Source organism: Camelina sativa, chromosome 20 (assembly GCF_030686135.1).
Source record: "Camelina sativa cultivar CO46 ecotype springtype chromosome 20, ASM3068613v1".
Taxonomy (NCBI): domain Eukaryota; kingdom Viridiplantae; phylum Streptophyta; class Magnoliopsida; order Brassicales; family Brassicaceae; genus Camelina; species Camelina sativa.
The window spans coordinates 32,085,920-32,100,623 of NC_141899.1; the positions used below are offsets into that span (position 1 = coordinate 32,085,920).

The 14,704-nt window shown below is 36.9% G+C and overlaps 4 protein-coding genes across 12 annotated transcripts; 1 reads left to right on the forward strand and 3 right to left on the reverse strand.

The window, feature by feature from the left end:
• Positions 1-488: 488 nt before the first annotated feature.
• LOC104771719 (CBBY-like protein) lies at positions 489-3,625 on the reverse strand. Its single transcript, XM_010496295.3, has 11 exons — positions 3,059-3,625; positions 2,879-2,925; positions 2,674-2,737; positions 2,391-2,439; positions 2,215-2,283; positions 2,070-2,131; positions 1,873-1,953; positions 1,347-1,501; positions 1,161-1,245; positions 925-1,068; positions 489-793 (listed from the first exon to the last, which is right to left on the reverse strand). Exons 1-11 carry the CDS (start codon positions 3,364-3,366, stop codon positions 691-693), a joined length of 1,167 nt encoding a protein of 388 aa, XP_010494597.1. The 5' UTR covers positions 3,367-3,625; the 3' UTR covers positions 489-690.
• A 28-nt stretch (positions 3,626-3,653) lies between these two features.
• On the reverse strand, positions 3,654-8,486 carry LOC104771723 (cyclin-T1-5). 6 transcript variants are annotated; one of them, XM_087505952.1, is made up of 8 exons: positions 8,270-8,486; positions 7,048-7,306; positions 6,517-6,598; positions 6,048-6,182; positions 5,645-5,820; positions 5,405-5,556; positions 4,327-5,299; positions 3,654-3,983 (listed from the first exon to the last, which is right to left on the reverse strand). In XM_087505952.1, the coding sequence occupies exons 2-7, from the start codon at positions 7,272-7,274 to the stop codon at positions 4,332-4,334; spliced, it is 1,740 nt and encodes a 579-aa protein (XP_087362078.1). In that variant the 5' UTR covers positions 7,275-7,306; positions 8,270-8,486; the 3' UTR covers positions 3,654-3,983; positions 4,327-4,331. The 6 variants fall into 6 exon arrangements, with proteins under 6 accessions (XP_087362078.1, XP_087362080.1, XP_010494600.2 ...); XM_087505954.1 differs by having other exon boundaries at positions 8,275-8,452; XM_010496298.3 differs by lacking the exon at positions 3,654-3,983 and having other exon boundaries at positions 4,150-5,299.
• Positions 8,487-8,578: 92 nt separating this feature from the next.
• On the forward strand, positions 8,579-9,358 carry LOC147919724 (uncharacterized). Its single transcript, XM_087504076.1, has 2 exons — positions 8,579-8,597; positions 8,940-9,358. The coding sequence occupies exons 1-2, from the start codon at positions 8,579-8,581 to the stop codon at positions 9,356-9,358; spliced, it is 438 nt and encodes a 145-aa protein (XP_087360202.1).
• A 1,931-nt stretch (positions 9,359-11,289) lies between these two features.
• Positions 11,290-14,022, reverse strand: LOC104771720 (F-box protein At1g30790). 4 transcript variants are annotated; one of them, XM_010496296.2, is made up of 2 exons: positions 13,823-14,022; positions 11,290-12,771 (listed from the first exon to the last, which is right to left on the reverse strand). In XM_010496296.2, exon 2 carries the CDS (start codon positions 12,737-12,739, stop codon positions 11,390-11,392), a length of 1,350 nt encoding a protein of 449 aa, XP_010494598.2. In that variant the 5' UTR covers positions 12,740-12,771; positions 13,823-14,022; the 3' UTR covers positions 11,290-11,389. The 4 variants fall into 4 exon arrangements, with proteins under 4 accessions (XP_010494598.2, XP_010494599.2, XP_087362084.1 ...); XM_010496297.2 differs by having other exon boundaries at positions 13,828-14,000; XM_087505958.1 differs by having other exon boundaries at positions 11,290-12,766; positions 13,828-13,970.
• Between the last annotated feature and the right edge of the window lie 682 nt (positions 14,023-14,704).

The following is a 14,704-nucleotide window of genomic DNA, read 5'->3' on the forward strand; positions in this document are numbered from 1 at the left end:
CATCACACTAAATGGAATACCAAATTGGTCCACTTTACCATAAATTCTTTATTCGTTCTGCCAAAATTAGGACATATTTGGCATTGTGGCTCATGGGATCCCACTTCCAGTTGTAGTCAAATGAATTAACAATGGTTATTATGGTTATGTGTGTGCAGGTTCCCCCAAAAAATATACTAGTGACGCCAATACAGTGTGAGTCACTATGGAGACAATTTAAATCTGAGACTGTACTCAAATGTAAACCAACTAAAAGTGCACGATTTACCCTAGAACAAGCCATGTCAATTCTGACAATGTTCTTCATAAATATCGTACTATAGTTATATAAACCGGTAGTGTCTTGACTTGAATACGGGTAGTGTCTTGACTCGTACCAAATAATGTTTGTTTTCTAGAAACTCATGTTTCTGAATATTCTGATGCAGAAGTTCTGCTTGAGGCTAGACTTAAAAATCTATATGAAAATTAAAGGGGTGGGACTTTAGTTTTGAGTAGAGGTTTGTTGATGATGTCTGACAATTAATCGCACCAGTAGTCCAGTACATTACAAAGAATCAAGTCGTACAAACATGTAGCTATAGATATATATATCAAGTCGAAAACTTCACAAAATCTTCGAGAAGTGAGCATAAACACGACAGTATTTTCCAGATTCTGAACTTTAGACAACTTTCTTGAATGGTTTCTTCAAGTCTTAAATTTGTTCCTAAGTTTAGGGATTGTTAGGTCTGCACCTCCAAACCCATCCATTACGCCTTTTGCTGACGGAAACTCACCTCTTGCAGTTAAACTACAAGCAAAAAGAATGGTAAAGAAAATGAACAAACGAACAATGCTCAACAGAAGCACCTTTCAGGCTTTTAACTGAGTAGAATAAGCAACAACAATCCAGAAAGAGACATCAGAAATCGAACATCATACCTGCTTCGCATGACTACACACGGCATGCCTATCATCTTTGCAGCAGAAACTCCAGGTTGGCTACCGGCAACAAGTATACAGTTTTTTACAGGTAATCCTATGTGTTCCGCAGCAGCACGCAATGCAACAACAATCTTTTCCAATCTGGAGAAAGTAGAAAAGAAAATGAGAAGACAACACTTATCTTGTCAAGGTATAAAATTGGAATTTTTGGAGAGAAGAACAAAAAGTCCCACCTCTCAGATGAGGTTGTGTCAATATCAACACTTAGCTTTAGCATCGATGCAACTTCTTCTGCTATTCTCTGTTTCTCAGCAGACGCTAGTCAGACAAAACTTAAGAGGATGAGATATCTACTACAGTTACAAGGGGAGATATTAGATTTAAAATAAGAATTTGCAAATTGCCTCTGAGATCTATACCTGCTTTTTTTACTTCCTTCACTAGTTGCTCCTCTAGACTTGAAGATACTCCTTTGCCAAGAACAAGTTGTCCATACATACTCTGTTCGACCTCATTGTCTCCAATAACCTTCACATTTGGAAGTCTTTCTTGGCCAAGCATCTCGACAATGGATCTGTTATATAATCGCATCATAAAGATAAGAAACGATCAAACTTGTTTAGAAATAACAGAAAAAAATATCTACGTAGGATTTTACTTATGTTAATGGATTGCTTTGTAGAGTCTCCTCACAAGTACTACTTTTCACCTTGCATTATCTGGTCTTTCTAATATGTGAGATAATACAATCACAAGAAGGAAACAACATGAAACCTCAAGATTCTGAAGCAATTTCCTAGGGATATTGTTGTTTCCAACACATTAAACATTTGAGAATATCACGGATTGTACTAAAATCATATGCATATGAACCCTAGCGATCTAGAAGAACTGAAATTTGTGCATTTTGAGCAGCCAGAACTAAAGACTAGTTTAACTACTTACAGGGCTACTTTGTCACCACTCTTGCAGTAGGCTGTCACGATAGCAACAGGAACTCTCTCCGTGGATGCATTATCGATAAACCTACATCTCAAAAAAGTAAGACTATGAATTTACAAGTACAAGAAAAAAAACTCTAGTTCTTTGTTGTAGTCTACAAGAGATATCATCAAGCATAAGCATATATCTAAGAGACTCACTCTTGGACTCCAGATTTCAGAGGTAAACTTTTCGATATTAGAAACTCATCCATTGCATTTTTCTGCCAACAAACAATTTTGGAGTTATCAAACCTTAACTTCAAAGAGAAGAGCATTGTGTTTAAATATGCATAAAACATGCAACCTTTTCTCGCAATACACTTTTTACAAAACTTGCTTTCTCACTGGTTGGCAACGACGAAGGCCAACCAATCTGAAAAGAGGTAGATAAACAAGTGAGAAGAAAGAAGCTGCCAGATTTTTGAAAACTGTGTGGGAACAATTCGGAAATGATGTTTAAGCAAAAAGTTGACAACATACCTGGTTGAAATACAAAAGCAACATTTTCTCTTCATCAGCAGCACCCTTTCTGGTAATAAACAACTCAACACTTTAAGACAACGAAATGCAATTGTAAAATGAACTCAAACTAAATGTATACTCATATCAAGGGTAAGAACAAACAGTTTGATTATCAACTTATAAACAGAATCTACGAAAGGGAAAGTGAGATGAATGAAAACAAAGAGATTCTTTTTCGAAGCAAACTTCAATGAACCAAAAGCCAAGCGGAAAACACAAGTCACAAACTTAGATAGCATACCTTAAGAGGTCTGAATAAACTGGTTCAGGCCAATTTGCACAATCAAGCCCAAGCTTTTGAAAAGCTAGTATTCACAATAAGAAGCAACAACATCAGGAAAAAAAAAAAAAAAAAAAAAAAAAAAAAAAAACCTCTGAGCACAAAGCTCGTAGGTTATTCACTTTGTAAAATTCCTCTAAAAGAACTGGGTGATTTTAAGACGCACCTACATTGAAAGCTTGGCGATTACTGGACCATGTATCAATCATAACCCTGAAAACAAACAGAACCAAACAAAAGAATCAAAAGTTAACCATCACTGAACCAAAACCAAGAACTTGCTTCAAACCCCATAACAATCTCATCAGAAAGTTGGAAGCTTTTTTCATAATCGGAACTTACTTACCCATCAACTTCAAGTATAACGGCGAATTCTTCAGATGGGTTTACGTCTTCTCGGCTCGCTGATAAGCAAACCGAAGAGAATCTCTGCAATCGCAAGCATGTTCCGAGAATTTGGGGTTTTCCTGGGAAATTGGAAAAAGACAAGAAATTGCGTCTTCCAGTGTCGTGTGAGGATCGCTCGCTCAGGTAACGATTGAAAAGAGAAGTCTTTGTGGTACAAGAAAGTTTAAGAATCGAACAAGAAGCAATTTCCATGGCTACTACGTTCTGCTGATTCATACCAAAAGCGTCTCCATTGATAATGATCATTTATGCTCTTACACCATAAAGTAAAGTACCGAGCTTTTAGACTTTTCTCTCTCTAGATACTGTAAAATTTTTAATTTTCGGTCCCTACGTAAAGATTTCAACTTTTTTTTTTTGTGGTAATGGTTTCTTATCTCTTCTTCTCGCCCCTTTTGGATTGTTTGATCGAATTATGTTTCTTCACAACTTACACATTTATTCCTCTCGCTTTGTCCTCTTTTTCAATTCAATGTTACTTCTGAGATGGTATAATTGTGGGCACATAAGAACATGACTCATTCGAAAACGAATAAAAAAAAATAAAGAAAATCTTACAGATTTCAAGTACATAATTCACTTCATACCGTACAAAGGAGTCTCTTTTACATCGTATATAGCTTTAGACAGACATTGTAATAACAAAATTCTGGAGAAGCCACATAGAAGTAAAACTTAGTTGAACAATTACTGTAACAAAAGAAGTTATCAAGTATCAGGCTGACTTAACCACAATCTATACTTCCTGTGACCTGACTCTAATCTTACCATAGTAGAGGAAACTTCTTTCCCAATGAGAAAATGGAAGCAAAGTAAACTACGAAATTTGCGCACACAACAAAAAGATGGAAGTATGAAGCTGCCTAGAAGAATCAAACCGTTGCCCGGATTTAGATTAGACAGAAAATAAAAGCAGGTGATTAATGCATACTTATAAGTTCCCTAGCACGGAGTAGTTATTTAAAGGAAAACCTAATTACGCTTCTCAATATCCTTTTCGGATGATGAGTCCTTGTTCAAGCCGTTGGATAGTGCAAAAATGCCACACATATATATAATCAACATAAAATACACTGAGCATTGGTTCCAACGACTGAACCGACCCATGTAGAAGTCAAGTTCACATGGTTGGGCATCAAAGTGCCAAAGGTCTTTAAAAAGACCACAAGATGGAATATAAAGAGTAGCAGTTTTAATAATCATTACCTCTCTTATGAATGGTTATTCTCTTGTGAGTGTCTTCTGTGCTCTCTATCACCATGGTGACTACTACCTCTGCTCGTCTTGTTGTGGCCTTCTTCACCATTCTCACTATTGTGGCGTCTCTTTCCTTCTGTCTGCTTTTCAGGAGGGCTTCCCATTTTTCTCTTTCTGCTATGCATCATCGGGGACACATCGTTTACCATTTCGCCTTCCTCTGTATGTTTGACTTCTCCTTTAACATCTAAAATCTCACCATGTTCTGTGCCCATGGTATCAGAGTTCTCGACCTTTGGTCTGCTCTGTACTTTCCTTTCCTTCGTCTTTACATCCTCAACAGCTAGTTCCACATCTTCCAGTTCTCTTTCAATCAAATCATCCTCATCCATCAAATCCTTTTTCCTTGTCCTTTCACCTAGCAACTTCTTAGCTTTCTCTCGTTTAGCCTTCACCTTATCTCTAAGCAATTTCAAGTCTTTTGGCGATTGGCTGATTGGGACATCACCAGCTTCGACATTTCTAGATTTATGAACAGCACCATCATCTTGAAGCTCTCCACCCTCTCTTTCTGACTTGTCTTTCCCAGGTCCCTGAACTAAAGGTCTAGAGTTATGGGGGGCTTCTCTCGCACTGTCCTTATGGGCGGCTGGATGACTTTCAGAATGTAGGCTGCTTTCTTTTGTTTCTCTCTCTATCTCCTCTTTGTTATCGACACTGACATTGACTGCCTCACCAACCCCATTATCATTGTTCTGATTCAGTACTCCTTTCGATGAACTCCCAGGATTATCAGAATTTGAATGTTCATGGGTTGAACGTACTGATGTTTGCCTAGAACCAACATGCTCATCAGTGGAAACTGCATTTCTGGAGCCTGGCCGCTGAGCTGACCCTCCACCTACACTACTTTCGACTTCGCTCCCTTGAGATGCAGGGACACGATTTTGCTCATAAAGCTCCAGCATTTGGTTGCTAACATCTGAGATATACAAAAGACGATCAATCTTGAAATCATATCCAAAAAGGGAATGGAAGTCAAACAAGGAAGCAAGAGTTTTCAAATCAATTTCATCATGTAACATACCCTCCAATTGTCGGGGAGTGACATCAAATTCTTGCCACCAGACCTTCTCTCCATCTGATGGTAACTTCACTTTAAGGAACTTGGCCGCAAGAAATATTGCACCAGCCGCAATATGGTGAGGCTTAAATTGCAGGCAGAGCGATGTCCGTAGACTGCAAGCCACTTTCATTGTATGAAGACGAAAATACAAGGCACATAGAATTATTGGAAGCTTTAGTAGGAAATAGTACTTGAACGTACCCATCATTAACAAAATTCCATGCAACTTGGGCAAGAGCATTCTGTGCAACCTTAAACTTCTTTATTGCCTCTACAAGGGGTTTATAAGGATGATGAACGTTGAGGTCAAAGCCTAGAGTAGAAAGAACAATTTTTTCTCCGTTTAATATAAGCTCTTTTTGTTGCTCATATACTTCCTGCAAAAGTGATATACATCAAAATACATTTTTGATATGCTGACCAACAGAAAATAAATCAGGACTAAAGGAGCATGGTTCTACAAAACAACGAAGCAAAATCAGGACTAAAAACTCAATGTCAAATAAAACAGAATACTGTATATGGGGAAAGAACGATACATTCATCTATAACTAGCTAAATGGAGGCAAGAGATTTGAGAAGGTTCAGCAGTAAGATGGAATACCTTTTGCTTGATTTTCTGCGAAGCACCAGGATCCTTCTTGTTTATAATCTCATAGGAGACAAAAATAACGTCTTTCAAGGGCCGTGGAGTTTCCTCAACCTTTCCAGCAAGGAACATGCATACAGTTGCAATGGTCTGTAGAAATAACATAAAGAGAGAGCTCAGTAAAGATAAGTACTTTTTCCACTCTAGAAGAAATAAATCAGTACCAACAATCACAAATCAAAGAAAAATCTCTACCAAAGTGACAGTAAAACTATCAGTGAGAATAGACTAGTGAGCTATCTATAACTACCAAGAAAAATGGCAAGGAGATGGAGCCAATATATAAGAGAATACCAAGGAGCCACGACATTTCAATACCTTGAATTCTATGCTAGCCAGACTACAGCATAGTGGTTTTACAACACAGACAAAAGTCATTTTATTTAAGCATTCAACATGTTCAGGTGCAAAACAATAAACTCACCCTTCTGTCATTCTTTGCATGTGACTGGCGAAAGAAGAATCGATGACAGAAGATTATCGCTGTAGCTATTGTAACCTGGGGACTGATTGGAAAACTATATCAGCCACTTTCCAAGATAAGAAAAAAAAAAACTGAAAGCTTTGAAAAATGCAAAAACCATGACTACAACGACAGGAAGTAAAATTCAGACAGTGTGGCAGTAATTTTTTCACCACTAATAACTGTCTCTTTTTTTGTAATCATGTCAAAGAAAGAAACATTGAGATAACATAAACAAAACTTCAACAACTTTCTGTTGGAAGGTGCTAGAACTAATATCAGTACAAAGGTATGCCTAAAACCATCAGCAGCAAATCAAATTCCAATTATATAAAACCTACTGTATATGTAAAGGGGAAACTATTATCAGTAGACAATGTTGATGGGACGGGTTGGACAAATGATCATGTCAAGAAAGACAAAGCCAGCATGAAGCAGTTAAATGGAAAATGCACATAAAGGAATCTAGGATGAGGTTAAAAAAGAACTTACACTTTCAATCTCATGCCCAAGTCCTGCAAAAACGTACAGTAGGATTTGCGGAGGTATGTTTCCTTCTTTAAGTCAATACCATCCAACCTTGACGGTGAATTCTCTTCTATTTCTTTCCTTCCAAAATACCAGCGGGAAACCTCTTCTTGCTTTTCATGAGAATTCCTAGAGTGTGATGAAACTCCACTCTCACTGTAAGAACATTCCCCAGCTAGTACTCCAGCCATTAGTCTCTTCTAAAACCAAAAACTCTCCCAACCTAACAAAAGCAGAGAACCAAAACGTGCATCACTTTACAATAGAAATAAGCCTGAAACTCAACACTAGAAAAGACACAAATCTAGAAATCAATTGATTCCCCAGGAAACGAAGCTATCATCTTTAAGACAGATACACTCAAGGACAGGAATCAACTGAGATTTCAACAGATACACAGAAGGGTACACAGAGGAGATACTGATTTATGAATAGTGTCATGGCTCCACTTTACAATGTTTTAGTAAAGCAGAGAAGCAAAATTCGCATTACTTTATAACCGTCTGCCCAACCTAGCAAAAGCAAAGATCCAAAACGGGGCATCTCTATACAATGGGTAATAAGCCTGATACTCGACACTAGATAGGATACAAATAAAAAGATCATAAAACAAAAGTAGATAGCTATGATCTTCCTACTTGTATTCGAACTTCAGCTTTTGAATAACAATGTGAAATCTTACAAGCAATTAGAAAACTCCAAGAAGAGGAATCAACTGAGATTTCAAACAGATACACGGAAGGGCCACAAAGGGGAAGAGACTGATTCGTCAATAGTGACACACAACCACATAGTATTAACGAGAGTCAAAAGGGGATAAAAAAAACTTCTACAAGCTATGAACATGAATCATGGAAACGATGAAACCTTTACGAATTGCAAATCATGCAATCGAACTTATCGGGACAACTTGATTAGGCAAAAATATCATTGACCATCAGATACATTCGATCAAAAATCCCAAATTTTGCTCAAAACACGAAACGAGACCTAGAAAATTAGTAATTGGGACCGGAAAAAACAGATCCAAAGGGTTTGTAGAGGAATTAACCGAAAGGTTGGAAATTTTCAATTGACGGTGGAGAAGAAAGACAAAAAAAAAAAACAAATCGAGAGAATAGAGAAATCAAGGAGAATCCAAAACAGTAATCGAACGAGGGAAACAGAAAAAAGATGGATACTTTACCTTACCCTGCAACGAAATTAACTTCTCAAGTCGCGAATTGCAGAAGAAGAAGAAGAAGAATAACGCGTGAAATTGAACAAACCCTAACCCTAGAGAGTCTCGCGAGAGAAAAACGAAAGAGAAAGAAGAAGAAGAAGAAAAAAGGGATATCTCAAGTACTCTAAAAGAGTTCTGACCAGATTCACTTTTTTGCCTTTTTCACATTAAAACTAATAATAAATTAAAGAATTGTTATTTTTCTTCTTTTAATTCATTAATCTTGACATTTTTTTAATGCGATAATAATAATAAAAAGGATAATGAGATATTATGAAATACAAAACAAGAGGTAAAAATAAATATTAATATAATAATTTATATACTATTATCTATGGGTTTGATGGTAGGAAATTTTTCTCAAGACAAAATAAGATTAATTTTTTTTAATTAAAATGTGACAATTATAATACATTAATAATGTGCATTTTATTATTTATTAATTATAATAACATTCAACTATGAATTTAGTTTAAATAAGTAATAGTATGAACGTTCCGAATTTGTTAAAAAAAACACTAAATTGATATTTATTTTGAATATTCTTAAAATAAACAAAGTCATTGCATTTTACCAAAGAGGGGTTTACGTCAAGGCGACCCTCTTTCTCGCTATTTGTTTATTTTTTGTACAGAGGTTCTGATTGCTAATATTAAAAAGGTTGAACGGGAGAAGAGACTTACGGGAATATCGATTGCTCGGGATTGCCCTTTGATCTCGCATTTGTTGTTTGCGGATGATAGTCTTTTCTTTTGTAAGGCGGAGGAGTCTGAATGCAGAGTGGTTATGTATATTATAGATAACTATGGAAAAGCGTCGGGCCAAGAGGTAAATTTAGAGAAATCATCCATTATGTTCGGTAAGAAAGTTCCGCTGGATGTTAGGTCTCGGATAAAAACAGTTATTGGAATTTCCCGAGAGGGTGGTATGGGTTCTTACTTGGGTATCCCTGAAAATATTCAGGGCTCAAGGACTAAAGTTTTTAGTTATGTGAATGACCGCTTGGATGAGCGAGTTAATGGCTGGTCGGCGAAGATTTATCAAAAGGGGTAAAGAAATTATGATCAAATCAGTTGCGTTAGCTCTTCCGACTCATGTTATGTCATGTTACAAATTGCCACAGGCATTAACGTCCAAACTTACGGGAGCTATATCAAATTTCTGGTGGAAGTCTAATGATAAAGCTAGAGGTATGCATTGGATAGCTTGGGACAAGATGTGTCTAGATAAATGCGATGGAGGTTTGGGATTCCGTGCCCTGGAAGAATTTAATGATGCAATGCTAGCAAAGCAGTATTGGAGGTTGATCCATTACCCCAATTCTTTAATGGCTCGGGTGATGCGCGGCAGATATTTTAGGAAAAAACATCCTTTGATGGCGACTAAACCTTACTCTCCATCCTTTGCGTGGAGGAGTATTTTTTCGACTAAGGGATTAGTGGAACAAGGGGCAAGGTGGGTAGTAGGATCGGGCCGTGATATTTCGGTATGGAGGGATCCTTGGATTCCGGATCATCAGCCAAGACCAGCAAATGGTCGGGGGAGAGTTCTACTTCCTAATCTGCGGGTCTACCACCTTATTAATCCTCATACATTGGACTGGCATTTGCCTACTCTTCAGAAGTTTGTGGATCCGGAGGATATTCCGCTCATACGGAGTATGGCGGTCAGTAAGTCTTTGAGGCCGGATAGACTGGTTTGGCATTATTCTAAGTCCGGTAAGTATTCAGTGAGATCTGGTTACAAATTAGCTCGGGAATTACAAAAGGTTGTCGAATACGGGCCAACGTGCACAGTTTTGCGGGCACAAGCTTGGAAACTTGAGGTTCCCTCAAAGGTGCAACATTTTTTCTGGCAGGTGGCGTCTGGGTCCCTTCCTGTGAAGGAACGGATTGCTCATAGGGGTATCCGGTGTGATGTTACGTGTCAACGGTGTGGCTCTGTGGTAGAGACTATCAATCATGCTCTTTTTGAGTGTGAACGTTCGTGTATAGTTTGGGAATTATCTCCAGTCCAGTCGTCCTTGACTGGCTTCCCTTTTGGATCCGTGTTTTCAAATCTAGATTTCCTATATTCCAATACCTTCTCTCATTCGGGGGGCCCTGGCATTGGTTATTTGTTGCCTTGGGTTTTGTGGACTATTTGGAAAGATCGGAATAAGAAGGTCTTTCAAGGGACTGAGGCAGAGCCAAATGATATTATTAATCAGGCGTTAACTGATAAGCTACTTTGGGAGGAGGCCAAGTCTGGTTCTGCGAACTACATAGCTCATCAGTTTTCTATGGAGGAAAGAAATTCTTTGACCCGTTGCCAGGTTGACGGTTCCTGGAAAGGTTCGGATCCGTTAGAAGGCCTTGGATGGTGTTATGGTAATAATGATAATAGGACATTTCTTATGGGAGCTTGCAGTTTGCAACGTAGTCCCTCTTCTCTACATTCGGAGTTTCACGCCTTGTTATGGGCTATGGAGTCCCTTCGGGCGGTGGGAATAGACTGTCCCATTTTTGAGTCAGATAGCTCTGAGTTGGTGGCGATGCTCCAGACACCCGACGATTGGCCAGCATTTTCACATTTGCTAGAAGACTTCCAAGACCTCAGAGCTTCATTTCCCTCTTTTACTCTGACAAAGATTCCGAGGACGACTAATGTGCGAGCAGACTGTCTGGCCCGTTCTTCACGATCTTTAGCATCTGAAATTTCTTTTGTAAACTCTTCTCCTCCAATTTGGGCAACCAATTTGGGGTTACCTTTTAATTTATTTAAATGTATGGTTGAAAAAAAAACAAAATCATTGCAATTCTTGTTTGTATCCTTTCAATACTTGCCATGATTTTTTTTACTTTGGTTCCAAATTTATTGCATTTTCTTAACTTTAGTTATAACATTGATAAATTTGATTTTTGCGGCACTGATTGGATCATCAGCTGAAACACCTTTAATTTACAAACAAAACAGAAAAAAAAAATGATAAGTTGAAAAGGGGATTGAAAATAAACAATGTAGTTAAAACTTAAAAAGAAACACAAACTTGAGTTCTGTCACAATTCTTCATAAATTTATACAATAAAAATAAAATAAAACAGACTATAAAGACAGGAGACTTTCAAAGTGTTCCGGTGAGAAAAGGACTTGACATACACATTGCTCTTCACTTGAATGATTGCACCCAAACTTTTCAAATCCTTTAAGTTCAACCCTTCTGATTAACTTCACGCCTCCTTTGTTATAGTAGTAAATGTACAATGGCTCATGCTTGGGAGGAAACTTTAGCGGACCTATAACGACCTCGTAGCTTTTGTTCACCCCTAAGATTTTTAACTCAATATTCCCGGACAAATGCAACAACAAAGGGTGGACAGTTAGTCCTTTCCTATACCAGTGGCGTTTTTTGTCAAAGTCATCTAGAATCCACAAATCAAAACTACCGGGAGGAGCACGTGGTAAGGGCCTAACCCCGGCTACCCTCCCATTGAAGTTGATCAATGATCCATGTTTTATGACCGGCCAATATGTGTTGATCGAACCTATGCACTCACCTCTAACGTTAAAACGAAAAATAAAAAATCTCTTCTCTTGTCTCAAGGTAGTCGACACACCGTAATACACCATCCCATTAATGCATATTCCATTTGTTAGAACTGTATAACGCGGGATTTTTCTACCTTTGATGCTTCTCCATGAAAGATTTCCTCCTCCAATTGTTAAAACCATGTGCTCTTGACAAGGTTGGCCATGCCAAGACGTGCTACACAATGCTTTGTATACATTACCAACAGGATCATATCCCAAGAACATATATATGTGCTCTCTTGTACCACTAGAAGCTTTGATATCCGGCAATGTTATGACTTGTCTAGTGCTAGGGTTACATATCGTGAACCGACCTGGATCTGAAGGATGTGACAAACCGAACAATCCATGGATGGAAGAGCAATGAACAAGGTCCACAGGGAAACCGGACAGTGTCATTTCGGGATATGTATGCAAAGAAGTATAACGAATAGGGTTCTGCCGGCAACTGCGTATTTTCATTGGAAGATTGGTAACCAAAGAAGTAGTTGGTACCTTTGTTTCTTTGTGTGAAGTCGATAAGAGGATTACACGGTTCTCAGTAATACGAACAGCGACTAGAAACCGTGACCGAGTCTGGGACATTGAGCAGAACGAATCGATGAAAACTTGGTTTTGGATGATGGATATCCATTCCTTGGATACACATTGGAACCTTTTAAGAGATTTAGCCGGCAATCTCTTCAGAATCTCAATCGTCAGATCAAGAGGGATATAAAGAGCTAAGTTGCTGATTGAGCCGCTACATACACCATCCTCACCTCTCATGTCAACCTTCTTGTCTTGCTTTTCATGAGAATTCCTTGAGTGTGATGAAACTCCACTCTCACTGTAAGAACATTCCCCAGCTAGTACTCCAGCCATTAGTCTCTTCTAAAACCAAAAATTGTCCTAACCTAACAAAAGCAGAGAACCAAAATGTGTATCACTTCACAATAGTAATAAACCTGAAACTCAAAACTAGATAGGACACAAATAAAGATATCCTTAAAAAACCAGATCGATTCCACAGCAAACCGAAGCTATGATCTTTATAATCGCATTAAAACTGTATTACTGTAGCTTTAAACAACGTAATATTATAAGCAATTAGAAAACTCTAAGAACAGGAATCAACAGAGACTTCAACAGATACACAGACAGAAGAGTACAAAGGGGAAGATACTGATTCATGAATAGTGTCATGGCTTCACTTTACAATGTTTAGTAAAGCAGAGAAGCAAAATCTGCTTCACTTTATAACCATCTGACAAACCTAACAAAAGAAGAGAACCAAAATGGGGCATCTCTTTACAATTGTAATAAGCCTAATACTTGACACTAGATAGAATACAAATAAAAAGATCATAAGACAAAAGTAAATAGCTATGATCTTTTATACTTGCATTCGAACTTCAGCGTTGAATAACAAAATGTGTAATCTTACAAGCGATTAGAAAACTCGAAGAACTGAGAGTTCAAACAGATACCCGGAAAGGCACAAAGGGGAAGAGACTGATTCGTCAACAATAGTGACATGGCTTTAATGAAAACATAACCACATAGTCTAAACGAGAATCAAAAGGGGATAAAAATCTTCTACAAGCCATGGACATGAATCAATTATGCAAACAATGAACCTTTACGAATTTCAAATCATGGAATCGAACTTGATTTAGGCTGCCCATCAAATACATTCGATCAAAAATCCCAAATTTTGCTCAAAACACAAAACGAGACCTAGAAAATTTTAGTAATTAAGACAAAAAAAAAAAAAAAAAAAAAACAGATCCAAAGTGTTTGTAGAGCAATTAACCGAAAGGTTGGAAATTTCGTTGAGAAATTTAATTGACAGCGGAGAAGAAGAAAACAAAAACAAAAACAAAAATCGAGAAAATAGAGAAATCAACGAGAATCCAAGACAGTAATCGAACGAAGGAAACAAACAAAAAAAGTTAGATACTTTACCTTACCCTGCAACGAAATCAACTTCTCCAGTTTCGAATTGCAGAAGACGAAGAACAACAACGCGTGAAATTGAACAAGCCCTTTGGATCTAAAGAGTTTCACTTCAAGACCAGTTTGGCTTCTTTTTTTTTTCCTTTCTTTTTTAGACAACTGTTTTGTTTATGCTATCTAATTATATAAAGTTTTCAGAGTTAATCAATAACAGTATCATGACATGTGTCCAAGTATGCTAATAAGATGTTAACCTGTGTCAAAAAATATTATTTTTCAAAACAGATAATAACATAAAAAATTATTCTTTTCCAGACAGTTAATTATGGTAATAACAGAAATTTACATTTTTTATATTTTTTAAAAATTTCCTAAAAATCAAAAAAAAAAATTAACAAAACTAATATATTTTCTATTGTAAACTAATTATATTATATGTGTTTTTTCAATTAGATTTTGACATTTATAAACAAAAGAAAAATTCATTAAGCATGTGTATTATTAGTATTAATTAAGAAATAGTGAATAACAAATTTAAAAAATAACATAAGTTATGTCAAAAGAATTATTATTTTTGAAACGTAATAGGAACGTCTAATAAGAAAATAACATTATATCTACATAAAATTTATATGGTTTTAAAATGTGTTTTGTGCAAAAAAACCTTCCAAGGAATTTTTTTTTGCAAGAAAACCCTCAATTTCAAATCAATGCAAGTCAATACTGCAATCTCAAAAATCACCCGTAATATAACCCTTTTCTGTATTGATGACGTGGCAATTTAAAAATCTTGTCGTTTTCAATACAAAAAAATGGCAAAACATTTGAGATTTATTTATTATTTTTTTTTGGTCAACTGGTATTATTATTGATAAACTTGGTTCTAAGGTA